At 67.2% G+C, this 20,717-nt stretch overlaps 3 protein-coding genes across 7 annotated transcripts; 1 reads left to right on the top strand and 2 right to left on the bottom strand.

The window, feature by feature from the left end:
* Positions 1 to 391: 391 nt before the first annotated feature.
* On the bottom strand, positions 392 to 3,121 carry SYNGR2 (synaptogyrin 2). Its single transcript, XM_059731928.1, has 4 exons — positions 2,972 to 3,121; positions 2,331 to 2,568; positions 1,774 to 1,913; positions 392 to 1,651 (listed from the first exon to the last, which is right to left on the bottom strand). Exons 1-4 carry the CDS (start codon positions 3,071 to 3,073, stop codon positions 1,454 to 1,456), a joined length of 678 nt encoding a protein of 225 aa, XP_059587911.1. The 5' UTR covers positions 3,074 to 3,121; the 3' UTR covers positions 392 to 1,453.
* Positions 3,122 to 3,649: 528 nt separating this feature from the next.
* TMC8 (transmembrane channel like 8) lies at positions 3,650 to 9,324 on the bottom strand. 2 transcript variants are annotated; one of them, XM_059731922.1, is made up of 16 exons: positions 9,237 to 9,324; positions 8,645 to 8,826; positions 8,326 to 8,474; positions 7,718 to 7,870; positions 7,109 to 7,188; positions 6,821 to 6,960; positions 6,441 to 6,588; positions 6,151 to 6,309; positions 5,889 to 6,031; positions 5,576 to 5,687; positions 5,303 to 5,400; positions 4,982 to 5,156; positions 4,745 to 4,875; positions 4,452 to 4,610; positions 4,282 to 4,360; positions 3,650 to 4,188 (listed from the first exon to the last, which is right to left on the bottom strand). In XM_059731922.1, the coding sequence occupies exons 2-16, from the start codon at positions 8,812 to 8,814 to the stop codon at positions 3,964 to 3,966; spliced, it is 2,121 nt and encodes a 706-aa protein (XP_059587905.1). In that variant the 5' UTR covers positions 8,815 to 8,826; positions 9,237 to 9,324; the 3' UTR covers positions 3,650 to 3,963. The 2 variants fall into 2 exon arrangements, with proteins under 2 accessions (XP_059587905.1, XP_059587904.1); XM_059731921.1 differs by lacking the exon at positions 9,237 to 9,324 and having other exon boundaries at positions 8,645 to 9,012.
* On the top strand, positions 9,044 to 20,476 carry TMC6 (transmembrane channel like 6). 4 transcript variants are annotated; one of them, XM_059731917.1, is made up of 22 exons: positions 9,044 to 9,478; positions 10,047 to 10,151; positions 11,790 to 11,946; positions 12,311 to 12,414; positions 12,690 to 12,821; positions 13,211 to 13,369; positions 13,457 to 13,562; positions 13,769 to 13,865; positions 14,272 to 14,526; positions 14,795 to 14,985; positions 15,164 to 15,308; positions 15,450 to 15,605; positions 15,734 to 15,909; positions 16,025 to 16,106; positions 16,536 to 16,633; positions 16,755 to 16,850; positions 17,367 to 17,442; positions 17,676 to 17,809; positions 18,172 to 18,348; positions 19,519 to 19,597; positions 19,723 to 19,800; positions 20,076 to 20,476. In XM_059731917.1, the coding sequence occupies exons 1-21, from the start codon at positions 9,082 to 9,084 to the stop codon at positions 19,792 to 19,794; spliced, it is 2,994 nt and encodes a 997-aa protein (XP_059587900.1). In that variant the 5' UTR covers positions 9,044 to 9,081; the 3' UTR covers positions 19,795 to 19,800; positions 20,076 to 20,476. The 4 variants fall into 4 exon arrangements, with proteins under 4 accessions (XP_059587900.1, XP_059587899.1, XP_059587902.1 ...); XM_059731916.1 differs by having other exon boundaries at positions 9,045 to 9,478; positions 20,073 to 20,476; XM_059731919.1 differs by lacking the exons at positions 9,044 to 9,478; positions 10,047 to 10,151 and adding an exon at positions 10,186 to 10,682 and having other exon boundaries at positions 20,073 to 20,476.
* Positions 20,477 to 20,717: the final 241 nt, after the last annotated feature.

The raw sequence follows: 20,717 nt of genomic DNA, 5'->3' as shown, positions 1-20,717 counted from the left end.
CAGGGAGGGAGAGGGCAGCCCAGGCCCAGGCCCAGCCTGCTGGCAGGCAGCGCAGCCCTGTCCCGTGGAGCTTGTTTATCACAGGACCCGTCTGTTTGCATAAGCCCTCCCTCCATGCTGGACTCTGGCCCCGGAGGAGCAGGAGGGGGCAGCACGGCCATGCTAAAAATAAGCTCCTGGATGAGTGTGCAGTTCCCTGCTGTTGTGGCAGAGCTCACGCTCCTGCCTCAGGGAGGCACTCGGACACCCCTGGTTGTTGGGGCTGGGGGCGTCTGTCCCATCTCGGAAGCTAGGCCCCCTGCCTGCCCCTTTCCCACACAGGGCAGCAGCAGCATAGCCCATGCAAGAGCCCCTCGTGCTACCCGCCACCACCGGCACTGTCACCCGGGGGCTGAGTGAAAAAGTTTATTCTATCTCCACACCGTGATAACATACATTTCAAACACTCAGCCTGGGGTACAAGTGCCACAGCAGAAACAGTTCACACAACAACAGGTGCGCTCCAGAGAACAAGCACAGCCGCCTGGCAGCAGCTGAGCACAAGGGGCACCACTCCAGCCCAGAGAACAGCAGGCTTTGCCAAGCCCCACAGTGCCCGAAGGCACACGGGCAGGTTGGTTCTGCCTGGCGCAGGCTGCGCAGTAGGAAAGCCAGGTCAAGAGCAGAGGGCTGTATGCCGCGCACCCTGCTCTGGGTCACCTCCGTAGCAGCTGCAGCCCCAGGAGACCAGGCTTCCCTCCCCCCCGAATGCTGGAAACCCTGGTTCTGACCCGAAGGGAGAGCAGCCAGGCCAAAGTCACAGCCCGTGTTCAGCCGGAGAGTTTAACACTAGGCTTTGGCACCGAGCCCACCAGCAGCAGCTGAGGGAAGGGAAGAAGGCGCGTGACCCCTCGCAGCTCCAGGCAGCTTTGTAGCTCCACTTGGGTTCTGCTGGCCAAATACCAGAACCCTCCACCCCCAGCCAGGTGGGGCTGGGCAATAAGACACTTCCCGCAGGAGTGTGAAGGCAGTGCTACAGGGAGCTAAAGGCACCAGGTTTGGGGCTGCCCCATGCCTATAGGCACTTGGTGCTGCCACACACGAGGCCAGGGCTGGGGCTCCATTGAGCTCTCGAGACAAGACGACATGCCGTGGGGAGGGGAAGGCAGCCATTCCCCCACCCCAGCACAGCAAAGGAGGGAAGGGAACAAAGAGGGACAGGGGCAGCCAGCCCCTCCTCACCACAGGCTTGAGCTTGGCTCTCAAGTCACCACCACCCGCCACCCCACCCAGCAGCCCATCCCTGAGCTTTGGAGAGTCCCACCCCAGCACAGAGGCTGGGCAACCTCTCCTCCGGCACACAAGCAGCAGAGCCCCGGTGCCCCCACGTAAAGCAGCAGCCACCCCCATCCCACCCCCATCCCACCCCCACCGCAGAAAGAATTGCACTTGCAGACACTACAGCAGCCCAGGCTCAGTACGTAGGTGGGGGCTGGTAGCCCTCCGTGCCCTCCCCGGCCTGGGTGAAAGGTGGCTGCTGGTAGCTGTCCTGGCTGACGTTGGGGTAGCTGGAGTAGGGAGTGGACGGGTCTGGAGTAGGGTCCACGTAGCTCTGGGCAAAGTCATCCACACCCATCTGGTACCTCCGGAAGGCGCAGGCGATCAGGAAGGCCTGGGGAGACAAGCGCTGCTGGCAGGGGTCCTACATGTGGCCCGGCCAGGCTGGCATGGATGGAAAGCCCCCCCAGCCCAGAGCAAAGCCTCCCCGGGTGAGGCAGAGCAGGCACCGCTCACCCAGGAGAACACGGAGAAGAAGCTGAAGACGATGGCGGCGCGGGCTGAGTCGCTGCCCACAAGCACGTCGGTGGGTTTTGTCCAGGCCCACTGGTTGGTCAGGAAGCAGAAGCCGACGAACCACAGGAAGGTCCAGATCCCTGGGGAGGGGGCGCAAGCGATGGGGGCTCAGGACAGGCCTTGCCCCGCACAAGGGAGCCTGTCCCCCTGCACCACCTGCCCAACGCGCTCAGTGGCATCCGGCACAAGCCACTGCCTCTCAGGGCTCCACGCCCCCCGGCCCCCAACGCACCTGGGCCAGCCAGGATCGGCGCCCTCCAGCCAGGCCCCACGGGGCCAACCTTGCCTCCGTGCTAGGAGCAGCAGCTGAAGCCAGGCTGCATGCTATGGGCACCGTGCCAGGAGATCAGAGCTGCACCCAGGCACAGAACAGGCTGCCAGAAAGCAACACGTCATCCCCGGAGCGGGACAAGGGCAGCTATTGTCTGCCAACTGGCTACGGTGCGGGCACAGCCGGGCCAGGCCCGTGCTCCCCGGCCTCGCCTGCCTGCTGGTACCTGAGAAGGCCAGGTCGGCCAGGACCAGGTACTTGCGATCCGTGACGTTGCTGATCTGGGGGAAGTAGAAGTCGACCAGGAGGAAGAAGACGCAAGCCAGGAAGCCGAGGACGCCAATGCCAACGCCATAACGGCAGGCGTCCTGGTTGTGGTTGAAGACACAGAAGAGCTCGGAGGAGCGCGGCTTGTTGGTGTAGCCCTCGCCGATGATGCAGGAGAAGACGATGAGCGCGAACACCTGGGCAGCCACGGGCCTGGGTCAGAGCACGGCCGCCCCCTCTCGCACGCCCTCCCTGGGAGGCTGCAGGCCCAGCACAGACCAGCGGCGGCCTTAGGGGACGTGCAGGGCCCCACACTTTAGGGGCCCCACGTCTTGCACCGCTGCTTTTGGGGGTGCAGGTATGAAGGGCTGTGTTCTTCCTTCAACTCAGGAAGGCGCGCCAGGGGCAGGGCAGCCGGGCAGGCAAATCGAAAGCGTCCGACCTGCTCTCGGCCTCCGAGCGACCCGGGCAGCCCAAGGCCGCGCCCGCGCAGAGCCCGGCCCGGGAGCCCGCAGCGCGGCCCGCCCGGCGCCAACCGCCGCCAGCCCCAGCCGCGTGACCGGGCCGCCGCCGCCGCCGCCGCCCGCCGGCCCCGCTCACCGCGCTGACGAGCCTGGCCGCCACCTGCGGCTGCTGCACGAAGCGCACCGGGTCGAAGGCGCCGCCCGCCTTGGCCGCCCCGTAGGCGCCGCCGCCCTCCATGCTCCGCGCCCGGCTCGGACCCGCCGCCGCGCCCGCCTTGAGCCCCCGCCCCGGGGGAGGAGCCGCCGGCGGGCCGGGCTGGGCCGGGGAGGCGCTTCCCTGCGCCGGGACAGCGGCAGGAGAGAGGCGGGGAGCGGGCGCGCGGAGCGGGGTGCCGCCGCCGCCGCCGCCCGCGGGGCCCGTCGACCCGTGTGCCCCCCTCCCCTGCGAGAGGGGCCGGGCGGGCCCAGCCGCTCGCTCCCCCGGCGCTGCGGGACGCGAGCCGCGCCCAGGCGGGGCCGGGGCCGGGTGCAGCGCACGGCCGGGCCGCCCCCCCGGCCGCCTCTCTGCGGCCCCGCAGCCCTCCCCTCCCTGCCCTGGCCTGGCCTGGCCGGGGTGCCGGGGTGCCGGCCGCGGGGCTCTGGTAGCTGGCTGGGCAGGGCTCGCAAGAGCAGCTCCGCAGGCAGAGTCCTAGCCAGGGATCCAGCGTCGCGGCGCACCGAGATAGCCCGTCCCCGCCCCGGGCGTCTCTCCCGGGGCAGCCTGAGCCCCCCCAGCCTCTGCCCTGCCCTGCCCTGCCCTGCGCACGCCACACAGCGATCATCGTTACCGTGCTGGGGCCTTTATTACCCGGACAGGCAGAGCCCCCCGGCACGGGCACAAACCCCCCGCTCCCCGCTTGCACGGACAGGCTGTCTCCATGCGTGCCCGCACACATGCACACACACAGAGATACCCCTCAGACACCGCTGCATATACACCCCGCCCACCCCGGCACATTCAGTGTACACACTCAGGAAGACACCACTGTACACACATGCACACGCGTGTACAGCCCCGGTAAGACATGGATTTGTGCATGCATATGCTTGCATTGACGTCTCCTCCAGCTCCCCGAGCGTGGAGCCTGGTCAGGGGCTGGGACATGGGGTCTCCAGGGGAGAGGTGCTCCCATCCTTGCTGGGGGCCGTGCTGCTTGGACGCCGCGGCTCCTGTCTCAGCCAGGAGCCAGGAGGCTTCGGAGAGGGGCTGGATGGCGACTCAGCTCTGTCCCCAGCCAGGTGACTGCCACTAGCCATGGGCTCCTCCAGCAGCTTGGCCAGCTCCCCCACCAGGCCCCACTTCTCCTTGACCCTCTGGGGGAGGCAAAGCACAGTGGGGTAACGTGGCAGATGCCTCCCTGCAGCCACAGCCAGCCCAGAGCCCCGGAGCAGCCCGGGCCCCCTCACCTGCATCAGCTGCCTCTTGAGCTCCTTGATGGCCTGTTTGTTCACCCGGGCCTGGGACACGCACATGGTGAGGATGAGGCTGCAGGATGCAGGGAGGCACTGAACCCCCAGGATCCACCCTGAGGGGTCCCTGCCCACTCCCCTGAGCCCAGCAGGGTCTTGGCCCCAACCTGAGCAGGATGATGAACGGGCAGCTGAAGGCGTCGGAGGTGAGGTAGTTCAGGACTTGCTGGGCCGCACGGGGCAAGCGGGTTTCCACAGCCTTGGGCACTACCTTCCAGGCAGCCGAGTAGTTGGCAAAGAGGCCACAGGTCTTGGAGGGACGGATTCTGGGGGCCGGAGGAGGGAAGCGTCAGGCAGAGGCAGGGAACAGAGCCTCGGGGCACCCAGGACTGGGATGGAGAGGGGCTGGGGAGCAGAGCCCCATGCCCCAGACTGGTGCTGTGATGGGGCGCCCACTCACCGAGTGATGCCATAGGTGAGGGAGCCTGCGGCCATGGCCAGGCCCAGCAGCAGCACGAACTGGAAGAAGAAGGTGGAGCTCGAGGCGCGGAAGAGCCTCTTGGCCGGCCGGCAGTTCTGGAGCACCGTGTACTGTGGGGAGAAAGCATCGCTGGCTCCGGCCCTGCCCCACAAGGAGGCAACCAGCCCAGGGCACATGCAGCCCAACCCTCGCAGCACCAGCCCCCCTGCCCCTCACCTTCTTGAGGTAGAAGGTGAGGAAGATGAAGGTCCCATTGAGCAAAGGGAGCAGGGGGCAGTAGAAGATGCCCAGCCAGACCACGGTCTGCGCGGCCACCGTGCCCAGGATGTTCTGGGGGACAAGGAACTCCTCCTTCTGCAGCCAGGCATGTTGTACCTGCTCCGCGATGCGCCTGTGTGGGAACGGGCACCTGTCCTCTGGCCTGCGCTCTGCCTGGCCCTTGCACAGGAGGGGAGCAGTGCCCTAGCCTCCCACCGAGCCTGGGTGCATCTTCTCCCCTGCCCCTCTCCGTGACCACGGCCCCAGCCCCGGCCTCACCTCCTGGGTAGGCTGATGAGGAAGGTGTCCCCGAGGGTGATGAGGAAGCTGAAGACGGTCAGCTTGTACATCTCCTGGCCGACCACGTTCTCCCAGCACTACGGGACAGAAGGGACCAGTCACACCCACCGTGGCAAGGCACAGCCCCCCTCACAACACGTGTCTCAGGCCCCAGCTGACAGCCGGGCTTTGCCGCGGCCTCGCTGCCGCCAGATCTGCCTCCGTCTTGGCGGGGGCATGGTGCTGCCGCTCACAATCGTGTGCCCCGCTTACCTGGGGGCGGCAGGCCTGGCAGGTGTCATTGCTGTTGCTGTTCTCCAGGCACAACGTGTGCCGCAGGGAGAAGAGGACCATGCCCAGGCTGCCCAGCCTCAGAGTCACACACCTGGGGGCAGAGCAGGGGCAGGGTCACACACTGTCCATCTGGGCTGCAGCTCCCAACACAGCCCGGCTCCCCACTAAGAGAGGGGCTAGAAAGGGGCTCTCTGTGGCTAGGTCAGTGTCCCTGGTGGTCCCCAGGCCCCAGGAAGTGCAAGCCTGGGCTCAGAGCCAGGTGAGAGCTGCACAGTCCCAGGGCAGCGCCGACCTGATGAGGGTGAGGTTGACCTCCATGTGCGGGGAGTAGCACTCGGCCTGGACCAGCATGTGGAAGACCCAGGGCAGCAGGAGGTTGAGGAGGGAGATGGTGATGGACGGCAGGTATTGAGTCAGCACACTGGCGTCAGAGGCCTGCGGGGAGAGGAGCTGAGCCAGGCGTGGGGGGACCTGGCACATGGCGCCAGCCAACGCCTGCAAGGGGCCAGGGAGCACAGCCTGAGCGGAGCCGCCTCACCAGGGAGGGCACCCACCTGGGAGAAGGCCGTGACTCGGTGGATGCAGTAGAAGGCCACAGCCATGAGTAGCAGGACACCGAGGTTGACCAGCAGACGCACCAGGTAGGTGAGGCCGCGCTGCCACCGGGTCCGGCGCTGATTCTCCAGGTGACGCCTTTCCTCTGCCAGCTCCATCTGCCACCATGGATGGGGGGGCTGCGGTCAGTGAGACATGGGGGGGGGTCGGTGCCCCCCACAAGGCCAGGGCACTGCAACAAGTGCCCCCGTGTGCCCAGGCCACCACCGGCCCCCTCCCCTGCCCCCACCTTCAGCTCATTGCAGAAGCTCTGGTGCTTGATGGCTGCGGTGCCCAGGCTGTGGATGCAGAAGTCCCACTCACTGAAGATGTGGGTGCCCCGGCACGGCTGGTACGCCCGGCTCAGCACCTGCTGCCGCACCAGCCCCTTCACTGACCTGCGGGGCGGGATGTGGGAAGCTGGCACCTGGCATCGCTCACCCATGTGGCACCCCACACCCAGCCCAGGCCACTGTCCCCATCAGCCCTCTGCCACCCTCTACTTTATCCAGCCCCTGCAGCAGGAAACAGCCATGCCACTGGGCATGACGCCTGCCAGACCTGGCCCGCCTGGGCCCCGGGGCAGGGCAGCACCCTGCTGCCTCCCTCCCTGCCTCCAGTGGCACACACCGGTGGAGGATCCAGAGGAAGCAAAGCAGCAGGTAGCCCAGAGAGTTGAGCAGGTAGGCCAGGCGGATGATGTACCAGGCTCTGTCCTCCTCACCCACTTGGTAGTAGCCGTAGAACAGGTAGGAGCACTCCAGAAAGCCCTGGGGGGAGAGCTCGGAGCTGTCCTGGCACAGCCGGCTCCACCCCACTGTGCCCAGAGCCCTGCAGCGTGGGCAGCATGGGGCAGAAGCATGAGGCACGCGCTGCCATTGAGCATCCTGCCCTGCTCCGGCCCCCCGGCACACACACCTTGCCCGAGAAGAGGTCGTGGAGATGATGCCGGATGGCCGAAGGCCTGTCCCCGTGGCTGGCGTTCAGGCACAGGAGGCCTGGGAGTGGGAGCACAGGTTAGGGTCCCCGGCCCCTCCCCAGGGGCCTGGCCCAGCCCCCAGCTAGCCTAGCTCCCCTGCGCGGAGGCCTGGCCAAAGAGGCATGGCTGGTAGGTGGCAGGTGGGGGTCAGAGCCCAGGGGTCCTGGCTCCAGGCTGCTCTTGCTGTTTAGAGCAAAGGGGCATGGCCCAGGGGAGCAGGGCCTGGGCAGGACTGATAGGGAGCACAGAGCCCCGCATCCTTGAACCCCTCCCCGTCTGCCCAGGGCAGGATCACACCACAGTTCCCTGGTCCGCTGGGCTGGGCAGAAGCTGGATGATGGGCACCCCTGCCCCGCACAGCCCAGGCTGGCTTTGCTCCCAGGCGCAAGCTGCTCCTGGGAGGTAACCAGTCCTTTGGTGCTGGGGGAGTGTGGCTGCAGGGAGGGCAAGACCAGACCCGTTGGCCCTGGAGGCCACACACCAGGCCTTAGAGTCCAGCCACTACTGGGGGTGCAGAGAGAGCACAGCGCCCTGAGGAATCAGCTCACCCGCAGCCTGGCACCCGGGCAGAGCTGCCTGCCCCCGGCGCCAGCCAAGAGGCACCAGCACAGACCCCGCAGTCAGCAGCAGGGGCAGGAGGTTGAGGCAGAGCAGGAACCGCAGGAACGAGAAATAGGACCGCACCCCGGTGCCAAACTTCCCTGCACGGTACAGACAGGACGGCGGGCATCAGCACCAAGCCCACCCACCTTGGGGCAGTCCCAGTCAGGGCCCCCACACGCATCCTGGCTGTTCCCAAAACCCGTGGGACCCCGAGTGACGCTGCAGCCAGGCAGGGACATGGCCATGCTGCCAGGGCACAGCTCACACCCCCACGCCGCGGCTGCAGCTGGCTCTGTGCCCGGCACCCTCCACAGGGCAGAAGACGACCCCTCCACCCCACTCCATGGGCCCCCTTCCATGGGTGCAGTTGGTGGGGGCAACCACCAGGGGGTACTGCAGCTCCACCCCCACAGGCAACCCAGCTGGGGCGTGGAGGGGGAGGAAGGCCAGGGCTGCAGCTGGGGGGGGCAGGGGATGGAGAGGGGGTGTCCCTGCCTGGACCAGTCCAGGCTCCCACTGGGGCTGGAGCAGCTGCAGGGACCCTTTGCCCTACCCTCGATCTGGTCCAGAGCAGCCTTCCAGAGCTGGCAGAGCCCCACCAGGCGCTGCAGCCCCTCCCGGCACCGCTGCAGGGTCCTGTGGCGGCTTGGTCCCCAGGGCACCCAGCCGGACGGGGCTTTCTCCCTGGACGCCTGCAGCAGCCTGTCAGGTGGAGACAGCTCAGTACCCAGAGCCCTCAGCCGGCCCCTGTGGTGAGCGTCCCCGCGCCCGCTGCCTCCAGGCCAGCTTGTGCCCAGCAAGCAGGGCAGAGTGGTGCAGGGCACATGGTCTCCATGGCCCATGCTGAGCCCAGCACCCCACAGCCCCCTGACCTGCGCTTCTGCCGCATGGGGCAGGGCAGGGCCCTGAGCGGCACGTCCACGTCCACGTCCACATCCGACAGGTCCTCGTGGGCCGGCTCCAGGAGGAAGAGCTCGCTGGCGGGGTGCTGGCTGGTGGCGTCCAGACTACAGGGCCTGCACTGCTGCACAGGGCTGCTCATGGCTGCAGGGCGCTGTGGGGCACACAGGAGCCCGGCTTGGCAAGGGCTGCCTGGACAGGACCAGCCCCTGCCCCTGCCCCGGTTGCTCATGCCAGCCCCTCCCCAGTTGCAGCTTGGCAGCATTGGCTTGGCCAAGCCACGCACCTGAAGGCACCACAGCAGCCACCACCCCAGTGCCAGGACGGGAGGCCAGGCCAGGCCAGGGTGCCCCCACGCCCACCCCACGCCCGTAGCCCCGTCCCCGAGAGCGCCAGCCCCGGAGCCCGGATGGCCACGCAGCCTCCCCACGCAGCTGCTGCCAGCACCCCCAGCAGCACGTCCTGGCGCTCCGCAGCTTCGAGCATCGCTGCAGAAGAGGAAGTTGCCCGCTCTGCCCCCGTGACCCCAGCCCGGCCCCCGCGGCACATCCTCCGGCCGCCTACGCTGGCCTGCTCAACTGCGGGGTCCCTTCAGCGGTGGGGGCACCCGGGCCCCCGCACCTGCCAGCAGTGTGCTGCGCAGCACCCGGGCGGCAGGGCGATAGGGCGCCGGCATCATGTGACAGGATTTGGGCCCCTGCCTCGACACTTCCTTTGCTGCCTGCGAGGCCCGGAAAGGTGCAGGGAGGCGCAGCTGTCGCCCAGGCCAGGCCCTGCCAGAGGAGGAGGAAGAGGAGGAGGAGGCGGTGAGTCGTCCTGCCTGGAAGGGGCTCTGGGGGCTCGGCACTGCCCCTGACCGGGGCCAGGTGCTCAGGTGGGCACTTGCGTGCTCTGGCACTGCCAGGATGCAAGTACGAGTGGTGCCGGGAGACGCCGAGCTCTGCCTGGCCCCGGGCTCGGGGGACACACACAAGCCTCCCCAGCCAGCATGGAGGGTCCCGGCAGCTCCACAGACCCCGGGGCTGGAGCTGCCATGCAGGCACTGAGCTGGGCTCCGTGCTGGTGCCAGCAGGGCTGCAGGCTGCAGGGCATGGGACTGCTCCGCTGCCGCTCAGTCTTGCCCAGCACCAAAGCGCCCGGCGGGATCTCTGACCGCAGACGCAGCCCAGGGGCTTCAGGGGCGTGAGATGGCCCCCTTAGCAGCAGCCCTGAGCCCTCACTGGGGAGCCTCACCCCTGCCCCGGCTCCAGGCTGAGGTGCGGGGTCAGCAGGATGAGCTGGGCCCCAGGGCAGAGGCCCCAGGCCCGAGCGAGACCCCAGCCCTGAAACCAGGTGTGTGCAGGACTACAACTCCCAGCATGCTTTGTGCTGCAGGTGAGGCAGAGCTGCACGTGGCCCCTCCAGGCAGAGCCGGGCCTCCCCAGCCACACCTGCTGGGCCAAGGAGCTCCAGCTGCGCAGGACATGCTGGAGCCAGCGGGTGAGTGGTGGGGAGGGGCATCGGGGCCTGGCCGGGGCAGCCACCCGGGCTCCTTCTCCCCCAGCCCCATCCCAGCACCCCTGAGTCAGCAGGGCAGCTGGGCCAGGGGCCGGGGGCCAGGGCACAGGCAGGAAGAAGGGGCTGGGGGAGCACGGGCCCCTGGCACGAGGCAGTGGGACCGAGGCTGCCAAGAGGGGCTGCCCGATGGCCACACTCCCCGCAGCCATGGCGCAGCCTCCCCGTGCAAGCCGAGCTCTGGGCACAGAGTGCGGGCACAGGGCAGGGTGGGTGGGAGCTGTGCCAGGGCTGGACAAGGCAGTGGGTGGAGGGCACCGGAGGCTGTGACCCTTCCTGGGCACCAGCGAGCAGGAGAGAGGGAGGCTTTCCCGCGCCCACACCTGCCCCGCCGGCACCGCAGCTGCAGGGCCCCGTGCCAGAGCTGGGCCTGTTCCTGGCAGCCGGGGCCTGATGCGGGAAGGCTCCGGGCAGCCCATTATCTGCCGGACGCTGAAGGGACCGGCCGGCTGCCCGGTGAGTGCAGGGCGTTCCTGGCTGGGATTGCTCCGCGTAACCCCTCCGTGCCTGGGCAGCCCGCGCGTGGGGGCTGCGGGAAGCACGGGGAGGCAGGGATCACGGCAGGGGGTAGCTTTGCCCCCTCCCTCGGGCTGACCCCTGAGGTCCTGCCTGTCTGCAGAAGTGTTACTATTAGCAGGGGCTGGGCACGGACCTAGCCCCGATGGGGCAGGGCTTTGCTAAGCCCCCGGGCAGGGATGGGGGGCAGACAGGGCTCGCCCTCCAGCACCCTCCGCTCCCCAGGACCGCGAGGATGCAGGTGCCTGGGCAGCCCAGCCCCAGGCAGAGCCGGATGTGTTGGAGATTGGGGGTTCGGAGCTGGACAGGGGGCTCCTGGCCTGGGCTCGGTGCCTGGCACTGCTGGGACCGAGCTGGGCTGGGCTGGGCTGGCCTGGGAGGCCACGGGGCAGGCCGGGCTTTGTGCAGGGGAAGCACAAAGGAGCCAGACAGAGGCTGTTTGTTCTTTCCCCCCGCAGCTGCGCAGAGCTGGCGGTGGGGGAGGGAGGCCCATCCAGCTGCCTCTGCCCATCAGGCTTGACACAGGGCTGAGGACCCCGGAGCCCCTTGTCGCCACCTCCCCGTCCAGCCCGCTCTGCCCATAGGCGGGCCCAGGGTGGGTGCCCGGGCTAGACCCCCCCATGACCCCTCTCGGCTGGGGCAGCAGCGCGGGCGTGTGAGCAGTGCCGGGGGCTTCGTGCACCCAGAGCCGGGGGACCCGGCTGTCTGGGCTGGCAGGCGCTGCGGGAAGCCCGGGCCGTGGGGGTCTGCGCGAGCAGGGGAGACTGAGGTCTGCCGGAGTGCAGAGGATGTAGGCAGCCAGGAAAAGGCCCAGGCCAGAGCAGGCCCCAGCCACAGGCGCCGGTCCCTTCCTCTCTTCTTTCCTGTGCTTCGCTCTGGGCTGCGCCGCGCCGCACCACGGCATGTGGGGCTGGGCTGCAGCCGGACGGGTCCCAGCACAGACAGCCCCAGGGAGCCAAGCAGGCTGCGATGTGCCTAGGCTGTAACCGCCGGTGGCTTTCCCTCGCTCGCGCCCAACTGGTGCTCACCCTCTGCTCTCTCCGGCAGCGGCCGCGGACGAGGGAGACCCGGGGCCAGTAGAGGAGCCCGTCCTGTGGAGCCCCGCCAGCCCCAGCGCCGCCCGGCCTGTTGCAGCCCGAACCCTTGCAATGTCCCAGCCTCTTGCCTCCACCCTGCCCATCCCCGAGGGCCAGGAGGACACCAGGTGGGTGCCCTGACCCTGCTTGCCCCTGCTCCCAGCCTGCCCAGCCCTCTACCATGCCCATCACTCAGGCATCTGGGCTCCATGGCATTCACAGCAGCAGGGACTCCTGCCAGCTCTCCCCTGCCCAGGCTCTGGGCTGTTCAGCAGGTGCATGGTCCCAGCACCCTCTGCCCACTCCACTGCCTCAAGCCACACGGCTGCCACTGTCCCTGGATCCTGGCAAGACTCCAGGGATCCCTGCTGGCCCCAAGCCCCCAGATATGCTCGTACATATGCCCGAGCCTGCCCATCCATGCAGAGCCCTGGTGGGGTGCAATGCAAGGTGCCATGCAGGCTTGTATCTGGGACTCTGTCTCTCCCACAGCCCAGACCTGAGCCCATATGATGAGGGGGCCGTGCATGACTCCTTCCACGAGATCATCCAGGAGCAAGGCCTGCAGCTGCGGGAGCTGTGCTTGGGGGGCAAAGGTAATGCCTCGCTGCTGCGGTGCCAGCTGACAGGCCGTGGACCCCGGGAGGTGATGTGAGCAGCCACAGAGGAACAAGCAGTGTCAGAGCCGGGCTCACACCACGCTGCAGCCCGCGGGGTGGGGGGCTGGGGGCACCTCCTTGGAGTGCCCGTGCCAGGTGCTGTGGCTCCCAGGCTTGGCAGGGCCTGGGAGACCAGCCGCAGGGGAAGCAGAGGTGGGAGGGGAGGTTGCAGGAGTCTCCTCCAGCCCTCACCAGCTCTGTGTCTCCTCCAGAGCCCTTGGCCTACATGCCTCCTGTCGCCCCCGGGGCCGAGGCCTGGGCCAAGCCCGAGCGCAGCTGGGAGCACCCCGAGTACTCCGCCGCCACGCTGAGGATCCTGGCCAGCATGCCCAGCCGCACCATCGGTGAGCTCCCCTGCGCCACGGGACCACAGCCCAGCCTGCCCCAGCCCATCTCTTCCCAGGGGTGGCCACAGGCTGCAAGGAGCAGCTGCATCCCCACCAGCCCAGGCTTTCAGGGCCCAGCCACCATCTGGCCATGCCGTTCGGCCACGTCACAGTGGGTGCAGCCAACAACTCTCCAGTGCCCCAGGCTGCCCAGCCACACACCCAGGACCCCCCGGGGCAGACCACACGGCCCAGCTTCCCAAGCCGAGCTGTGATGCATGGGGGGAAACTGTGGGGCTTGCTGCAGGGGGGGGCTGCGGCGGGTGCAGAGCTTTGCGGTGCAGCCAGGACCTGCTGTGGCCCAACCACACCCCCTCCGGTCCAAGCCCACGCTCTGTCTGCTCCAGGCCGCAGCCGCGGGGCCATCCTCTCGCAGTACTACAACCGCACAGCCCGGCTGCGGCGCCGGAGCAGCCGCCCACCCCTGCTGCAGACTTCCCGCGCCGCCCGGCCCAGCCTCCGCCAGTACGACCTGGAGCTGGACGCTGGCCATGCCCAAGAAGAAGGTGAGTTCTGGCCACTGGTGCTGGGGAGGGGCTGGGGGGCTGCCTCGTGGCACTGCAGTCTCATCCTGCCCTTGCTTGTCTCCCCAGAAAAGCGGTGCCTGCTGGTCAAGGAGCTGCAGAGCCTCCCAAGCAGCCAGCGCAGCCACCTGCTGCTGACCATGCCTCTCAGCCTGGCCCAGAAGCGCAGCCTCAGGTGGGTGCCGGCCATGGTGGGCGTCCCTTCAGCCTGGGAGGGCGGGGAGGGGGCACATGCAGGGGGCAGGGGTAAGCAAGACAGGAAACGGGCCGTGCCCCAAGTGCCCCGTGGGGCAGGCTTGGGGCTGAGTCCCGTCCCCCTGCAGCCTACGTTGGGCTGGGCTGAGCAGGGGCTAGACGTCTGCTTGTCTGTCTGCATTGCAGGCAGGACTCGAGCGGGCAGGGAGACACCCTGAAGAAGCCCCGCAGGACCCGGGGCCCCCTGCCTGGATGCAGCCAAGTCGAGTACTACCTCATCCTCGTGAGTCCTGCTCCCTGCCCAGGGCTGCGGCCAGGGTGGGGGGCTCTGTCCAGAGTGACTTGCTCCCAGCTCGTGGCTGCAGGGTTCCCACTGCAGGGACCCCCACTGGGGGTCCGGCAGGCAGGCAGACAGCTCCCTGGGCCCACAAAGCTGCTGCAGCCCAGGGCTTCTCTGTGGGTGCTGGGGCCCCCCTCCATGGGAGTGGTGCCTGGCTTGTGCTCTCCATACCCGGGGAGCAATGGGCCAGCGCAGGGCCACGGGGAGCAGAGGCATTGGTAATGGGAGCAGGGACCCTCACCGCACCTGACGGTGGCACCGGCAGCTGGCGTGAGCAGAGCAAGCTCTGGGGTCAAGAAAGCCCCTGGCCCTGGCAGACCTGGACTCGGAGCATCGTGCATCCCCACAGGGTGTCCGGAGTACCTGGTACGGGCTGCTGTCCTCCCTGCCCACGCTGCAGCCCTGGCACTACGCCCTCAAGCAGATCGGCGGCCGCTTCGGCTCCAGCGTCCTGTCCTACTTCCTGTTCCTCAAGACTCTGCTCCTGTTCAACCTCCTCCTGTTCCTCCTGCTCCTCGTCTTCGTCGTGGCCATGCAGGCCGCCTACCCCCTGACCACCCCTGCCCGCCGCACCTTCATGGGCCTCGAGCTCCTCACCGGGGCTGTAAGTGCCTCCCTGGGGGGCTCCAGGGCCCCCACTCTCCCAGCTCGCCCCTTGCTGCCTGCGTTCCCCCCTCACCTGCTGCGACCCCGAGGAAGTGGAGCCTTGGTCCAGAAAAAGCCCCGCACTTCTCCATGGGGAGGGGAGGCCATGTTGGGGGAAGCAGAGACTCGGGGGACCATTGTGGGGAGCAGCCCCACATCCCCCTGGCAGAGCTCTCCCCAAAGGCACTGGCAGGGGAGACCGGGTGCCATCCCTGTGCTCCCCGCAGGGCTCCTTCACCCACACGCTGATGTACTGCGGCTACTACAGTAACGACACCCTGAATGACCCCTGCGTCTTGGGCCCCAGCTCCGTGAGGTGTCAACGCGGCCGCAGCCGCTTGCCCTACAACATGCCGCTGGCCTACCTCTTCACCGTCGGGGTCTCCTTCTTCATTACCTGCATCCTGCTGGTGTACAGGTGAGGACCCCCCCCTGCACTCCCCTCCCACTCCCCAAGCCCAGGGTACCACTTTGCCCACCAGCCATCTAGGAAGCTCCCCAGGTATGTGATACCATTTGCACCATGCCTGGTTCCCACCTGCCCGGGCACTCAACCCAGGCCAGGCGGCGACTGACGGGGCTGCTCCATGCTGCAGCATGTCACGGTCCTTCGGGGAGAGCTACCGTGTGGACAGCACCAGGGGCGACCTCGCCATGAAGCTATTCTGCACCTGGGACTGGAAGGTGACACAGCGGCGCTCTGTGCAGCTGCTGCAGGACAACCTCTGCACCCAGCTGAAGGTGAGCCCTCCCCAATCCCTATGGCTCCACGCAGTTGGACGCCAACCTGGCTCATCTGCTCGGAGAGCAAGCTCTGCCAGGCAAATGGGCAGCACCAGGGCCCGGAGCGGCCTATGCCAGCCATGACACAGTGTCTTGCAGGAGCTGCTGGGGGAGCTCCGGGACCAGTACCGCCCCAGGAGCCTGTGCCAGCAGCTGCACAGGCTGGCAGTGCTGGCCCTGACCTGGGCCTTGTCGCTGGGCAGCGTGCTGGCCTGCGTCCTCGCCGTCTACTACTTCTCGGAGCACATGCACAGGGTGAGCATGCCCTACCACCAGATCCCCACTGAGAGCCCACCTGGGGCAGGGACCCCAGTGCCAGGTCCCAGCACCCCTAGCTCTGAGCTGCTCGCTGGCGGGTGACACCCCGGGCGCCTGCTTTGCAGGTGCAGCAGAAGAGCTGGGAGCAGCACAGCAGCGAGATGCAGCAGGAAGCCCAGCTGCTGGCCCTGCCGCTGGTCGTATCCCTGATGAATTTGGTGCTGCCCTATGTGTACAGCGGGCTGGGCACCTGGGAGAGGCAGGAGTCCCCAGTGCTGGGGGTCTACGTGGCCATCTGCAGGTGGGTGGCACGTGGGGTAGGGGAGACACCTGCCGGATTCAGGGGCTTCTCACACCCGTCAGGGCCCCGTCCCGGTACTCGCGCTCAGCCCTGCTCCCCACCTTCTCCCCCCCAGGAACTTGCTGCTGAAGATGGTGGTGCTGGGGATGCTGTGCTACCACTGGCTGAGCCGCAAGGTCGGGCTTTCAGGGGACAAGGTCAGTGGGCTGGCAGCAGGCGCTGCGTGTGGGGCGCGGGGGCAGCATTACCCCAGAGCCCTGGACAGGACCCAGTGGCTTGGAGAGAGAACAAGGGGCTGGAGAGAGAGGAGTTTCCCCTCCAAATGGAGCTTTATTCAGCAGAGGACCTTGCTCTCATGCTGAGCCCTGTGCTGGAGACCTTGCAAGGGGGTCTTGTTCCGTGTCCTGCTGCCACACAGCCAGGGTCTCGCCAGGATACTGTGGCAGAGCACCATGGGCCAGGCACGCAAGGGGCTGGAGACCCAGAGAGCAGGTGGGATCGCTGTCAGCTGTGGGGGCACAGGGGCCTGGGGGTTAGGGGTCCCCACAGGTCTAACAAGGCTCAGGGAGGCCCGGAGGGAGCCTTCCTGCTCCTCAGTCTGATGCTCCCATGCCCGTGTGCCCCAGTGCTGGGAGACATCGGTGGGGCAGGAGCTGTACCGCTTCGTGGTGATGGACTTCATCTTCATCCTGCTGGACACCCTCCTTGGGGAGCTGCTCTGGAGGTAACGACCCCCTGCGGCCTCCACCAGCTCTGACCCGCAGGGACCGAGCAGCCAGGCCTCGGGAAGGGCCAAGGCTCGCATCCCGTGACCTCGTCCTCACGGCACCCCCACTCTCTTCCAGGCTGATCCTGGAGAAGAGGCTGAAGAGGAAGCAGCGGCCGGAGTTCGACATCGCACGGAACGTGCTGGAGCTGATTTACGGGCAGACGCTGACTTGGTGAGGTCCCGGGGCCACGCCGTGCTCCCACGCCTGCCCCGAGGCCATGACTCACTTCCTCCGTGCGTTCCCAGCCTGGCCTCATGCTCTGGCCAGCCTGGAGCCCTGGGGAGAGAGGCCGCGTGTGCTGGCCCTGCCTGGGGCCGAGGTCAGGCCCACTTGTAAGGGTAAAGCTGACCTCCAGCTGCCCGGGGAGGACTGAGCACATGGGGCAGGGCTAGGCGAGTAGCTCAGCACCCTCCTCAAAAGCCTGTGGGTGATGGGACAGGATATGGCCCTGCCCAGGCCCTGGCTGAGCTCCCTGCGGTGCATGTCCAGGACTGCCTGGGCCTCCCCCTCGTGTCGGGAGACAAGGCCTTTGAGTGGGGGCCACGCTTCACCGTGACCTATGGTTCACCGCATTGGTCCCCTCCTGCCTATCTCCCCCTTCCTGTGGGCAGCCCAGCCCGGGCCACGCCGTCCTGTGCTGGGGCCCTCCGGCTCCGGGCCAACTGCATCTCCCTCTCTTCCTTCCAGGCTGGGCGTCCTCTTCTCCCCGCTCCTCCCCGCCATCCAGATCCTGAAGCTGCTGCTCTTGTTCTACATTAAAAAGGTAGCACAGCAGGCAGCGCCGCATGGGGCCTGGCAGCGGTGCTGTCCTGGGTGAGACCTCAGGTGCTGGACAGGGTGGAACGGGGCAGGCCCCAGCTCTGTGTTCAGCTCATCCCTAAGGGGCTGGAAGGTGCCGGGGAGGGGGCCAGCCTCTTCGCCCGTGTCCCCGGTGCCCCAGGGAGCTCACTGGTGGTCGGGAGTTGGCACCGGGAGCTGACGGCCTCATGTCCCCAGGCCAGCCTGATGAAGAACTGCCAGTCGCCCAGCAAGCCCTGGCGGGCATCACACATGAGCACTGTCTTCATCACCCTCCTGTGCTTCCCGTCCTTCCTGGGAGCAGCCGTCTTCCTGTCCTACACCATCTGGTCGTGAGTCAGCAGCGGGGGGGTGGAACCAGCGGGACAGAGCTGCCAGGCCTGCTTGCCCCCGGCCTCGCTGCTTCTCTCCGTCAGCACGACGCAACCTGGCCATCCAGCACCTACCTGGTGCCCCGGTAGATGCTGGGCACGGGGCAGGGGATTTCCTCAGCCCTGCAACCTGAGCTGGCAGGGAGCAGAGCACACTCCTGCCCGGGCTCCCGCTTGAGGCACTGGGTCCTCTCCACATGCTAGGGCTGCTCTTTCCTGGGGTAGGGCCACCCCGGCTCTCGTGGGGCTGGGGAAGAGGCCTGGCCGAGCTCGGGCACACTCCCCACAGCGAGTGAGACTGTCCCTGTGCCCTCCTGCCTCAGAGCAAAGCCATCGGAGACGTGCGGCCCATTCCGGACCCTGGAGACCATCTATGAGTCTGGGAAGACCTGGGTGCGGCGGCTGGAGCATTCCGGCCCCAGCATCACCTGGTTCACCTGGATCCACCAACACCTGGTGGAAAACACCTTCTTCCTGTTCTTCATGTCCAGCATCCTGCTGTAAGTACCGGAGCCAGGCATCCAGGCTGGGCACTGCCAGCGGACGGCCTTCGTGGGGTCAGGAGCAACCCCTCCGGCTGACCCCCCAGGCTCCCTCTGCCCTGTGTTCTGGCAAGGTGCCGGAGGACTGGAAAAGGGCCAGTGTGGTCCCCATTTTCAAAACAAGGGAGGAAGGAGGACCCAGGAAACTACAGGCCCGTCATTCTTACCTCCGTCCTTGGGAAACTCTTCGAGAAAATTATGCAGGAGCACATCTGCAAGGGGCCGGCAGGGAGATCATGCTTAGGGGCAACCAACACAGGTTCATGAGAGGCAGGTCCTGTCAGACCAACCTGGTGCCTGCTGTGGACAGCATGGAGAGGGTCCAGAGGAGGGCACCCGCATGGTCAGGGGTCAGCAGGGCAGGCCCTACGAGGAGAGGTGACGGGACCTGAACCTGTTCAGCCTTCACAAAAGAAGGCCGAGGGGGATCTGGTGGCCATTTACAAACTAGTCAGAGGGGGCCAGCAGGCATTGGGGGAGTCCCTGTTCCCCCGAGCACTCCCAGGAGTGACTAGAAATAACGGCCATAAGCTGATGGAGAGTAGGTTCAGACTAGACATCAGGAGGCGCGACTTCACTGTCAGGGCGGCTAGAATCTGGAACCAACTTCCAAGAGAAGTGGTGCTGGCTCCCACCCTGGGGGTCTTCAAAGGGAAGCTAGATAATCACCTAGCCAGGGTCGTTTGACCTCAGATCCTTTTCTGCCCATGGCAGGGGGTCGGACTTGATCTGCTCAAGTCCCTTCCAACCCGACCAACTATGAAACTCTGCCCGTGGCAGGTCTCAGCCCTGTGCTCCCCTCGGAGCCACTTGTCCCCATGGTTGGGAGCCCGAGCAGAAGGGCATAGTGGGCTTCTCCGGTGGGTGGTGGGGAGGCTGCTCGTGTTGGAGGAGTCAGAGCAGCCAGGCCCTCACAGCCCCGTGGTGCAGTCTGACACGACCGGGCAGTGCGTAGGGCAGGAGGGTGCTGGGGGCAGGCTGGGCTCTGTGCCCTGAGCGCGGGCAGGCCCAGGGCGTGCGTGCAGGGCAGGAGCTGGTGGAGCTGACCCGTCTCTGCCCCGGCTGGGGAAGGAGAGGGGAGGTCTGGCCCCCAGGCCCCCCAGCTCAGGCCCTGGCTCTGCCCCACAGGGCAGTGATCTACCTCAAAATCCAGGTGGTGAAAGGCCAGCGCAGGATCATCGGCCTGCTGAAGGAGCAGATCACCAACGTGAGTGCCCAGGGAGAGAAGGGGGGGAGATACGTGGCTCCTGCTGGGGTGCCACGGGGCCTGGGAGCACCCCGATAGCCAGGGTTGGGGAGCCTGCGCCCCTGCTCATCCGCCTGCTCTCCTAGGAAGGGGCGGACAAGACGTTCCTCATTCAGAAACTTCACTCCATCTATGCAAAGCAGGAGCAGCGCACCTGAGCCCAGGTAAGCCAGGGGTGGGAGGAGGCAGCAGGGCTGGAGCGGGGGTCTGGGCGGCTGAGAGGCCCGTAGGTTTCCTTCTCCCGCAGGGGCTGGGAGCAGCCTGGCTGCACTGCCCTCACGGGAGCACTCCGGGCCACTTTTCCCTGGGCAGGACTGGGCACCAGGGACCGCAGGGTTTGTTTGCAAGCTCTGGGGTCAGTGCCCACGCAGCCCCCGTGCCGTGGGCCTGTCTGCCAGGCTGTGGCCACAGCCCTCTGTCTTGCCTTCTGGTGCAGCAGGGTCCCTTGAAGCCAGCAGAGGCTCTGGGGCTCAGGCCATGGACAGCCCCTGCTTCCAGGAGGTCCTGAGCAGCCAGAGACCAGCCTGGGCTGAGACACGACCACGTCATGGAGAACGCTAGCTGCTGCCTGCCCGGCTGCCCCCATGCTGCAGCCACGAGCCCCACTCGGCCAGACCCCGGAGCTGGTTTCCACCCAGAAAGGACCCCAAGGACTCTCCCTGCAGAGGTGGCCCGGACTGCCCGGAGCTGAGCAGCGTGTGCCAACAGGCCCAGGGATGAGCTGCACTCCCTTGTGCCACTGCCCCACGGACACAGGGGCTGGCGGCCTGAATGTTGGCCCGTTCCCCGAGCGACCCTCTCTCCCTTACAGCCCTGTCGCATTAGAAGCGCGATGCTGCAGCTGCTGCTTGGTGCTTTTGTTCCCGGGGTCGTGGGGAGTGGGGGCGCATGCGAGCTCTGAGGATGGGGTATGCGGGGTGCCCGTGCACACCGCTGCTGACAGGGAGGCTGGAGCAGAGACACCTTGCCCGGGTCCTGAGCCTGTGCCCACATCTGGGCAGCCGGGAATCCAGGCCCGCTGCACTGCCCAGCCCCAGGGCGCGTTGCTGCAAACTTGCCCCTGGAGCCCGGCGGTCCCATG

This window comes from Alligator mississippiensis, chromosome 8 (assembly GCF_030867095.1).
Source record: "Alligator mississippiensis isolate rAllMis1 chromosome 8, rAllMis1, whole genome shotgun sequence".
Taxonomy (NCBI): Eukaryota; Metazoa; Chordata; order Crocodylia; family Alligatoridae; genus Alligator; species Alligator mississippiensis.
Note: the sequence above shows the minus strand (reverse complement) of the source record. Positions and strands in the feature narration are given on the sequence as shown.

Excerpts from the sequence above, each read along its gene's own strand:
- SYNGR2 (XM_059731928.1), bottom strand. The coding sequence starts at position 3,073 with ATGGAGGGCGGCGGCGCCTACGGGGCGGCCAAGGCGGGCGGCGCCTTC. Across the intron at positions 2,569-2,971 it reads CGGCCAGGCTCGTCAGCGCG|GTGTTCGCGCTCATCGTCTT; the intron begins GTGAGCGGGGCC and ends GTGGCTGCCCAG. Across the intron at positions 1,652-1,773 it reads TCTTCTCCGTGTTCTCCTGG|GCCTTCCTGATCGCCTGCGC; the intron begins GTGAGCGGTGCC and ends TTGTCTCCCCAG.
- TMC8 (XM_059731921.1), bottom strand. The coding sequence starts at position 8,937 with ATGCTGCCAAGCTGCAACTGGGGAGGGGCTGGCATGAGCAACCGGGGC. Across the intron at positions 7,189-7,717 it reads GCCCGGGTGCCAGGCTGCGG|GCCTCCTGTGCCTGAACGCC; the intron begins GTGAGCTGATTC and ends TCCCACTCCCAG. Across the intron at positions 6,961-7,108 it reads ACGACCTCTTCTCGGGCAAG|GGCTTTCTGGAGTGCTCCTA; the intron begins GTGTGTGTGCCG and ends CTCTCCCCCCAG.
- TMC6 (XM_059731917.1), top strand. The coding sequence starts at position 9,082 with ATGGCCACGCAGCCTCCCCACGCAGCTGCTGCCAGCACCCCCAGCAGC. Across the intron at positions 12,415-12,689 it reads GCTGTGCTTGGGGGGCAAAG|AGCCCTTGGCCTACATGCCT; the intron begins GTAATGCCTCGC and ends TGTCTCCTCCAG. Across the intron at positions 14,527-14,794 it reads TCGAGCTCCTCACCGGGGCT|GGCTCCTTCACCCACACGCT; the intron begins GTAAGTGCCTCC and ends TGCTCCCCGCAG.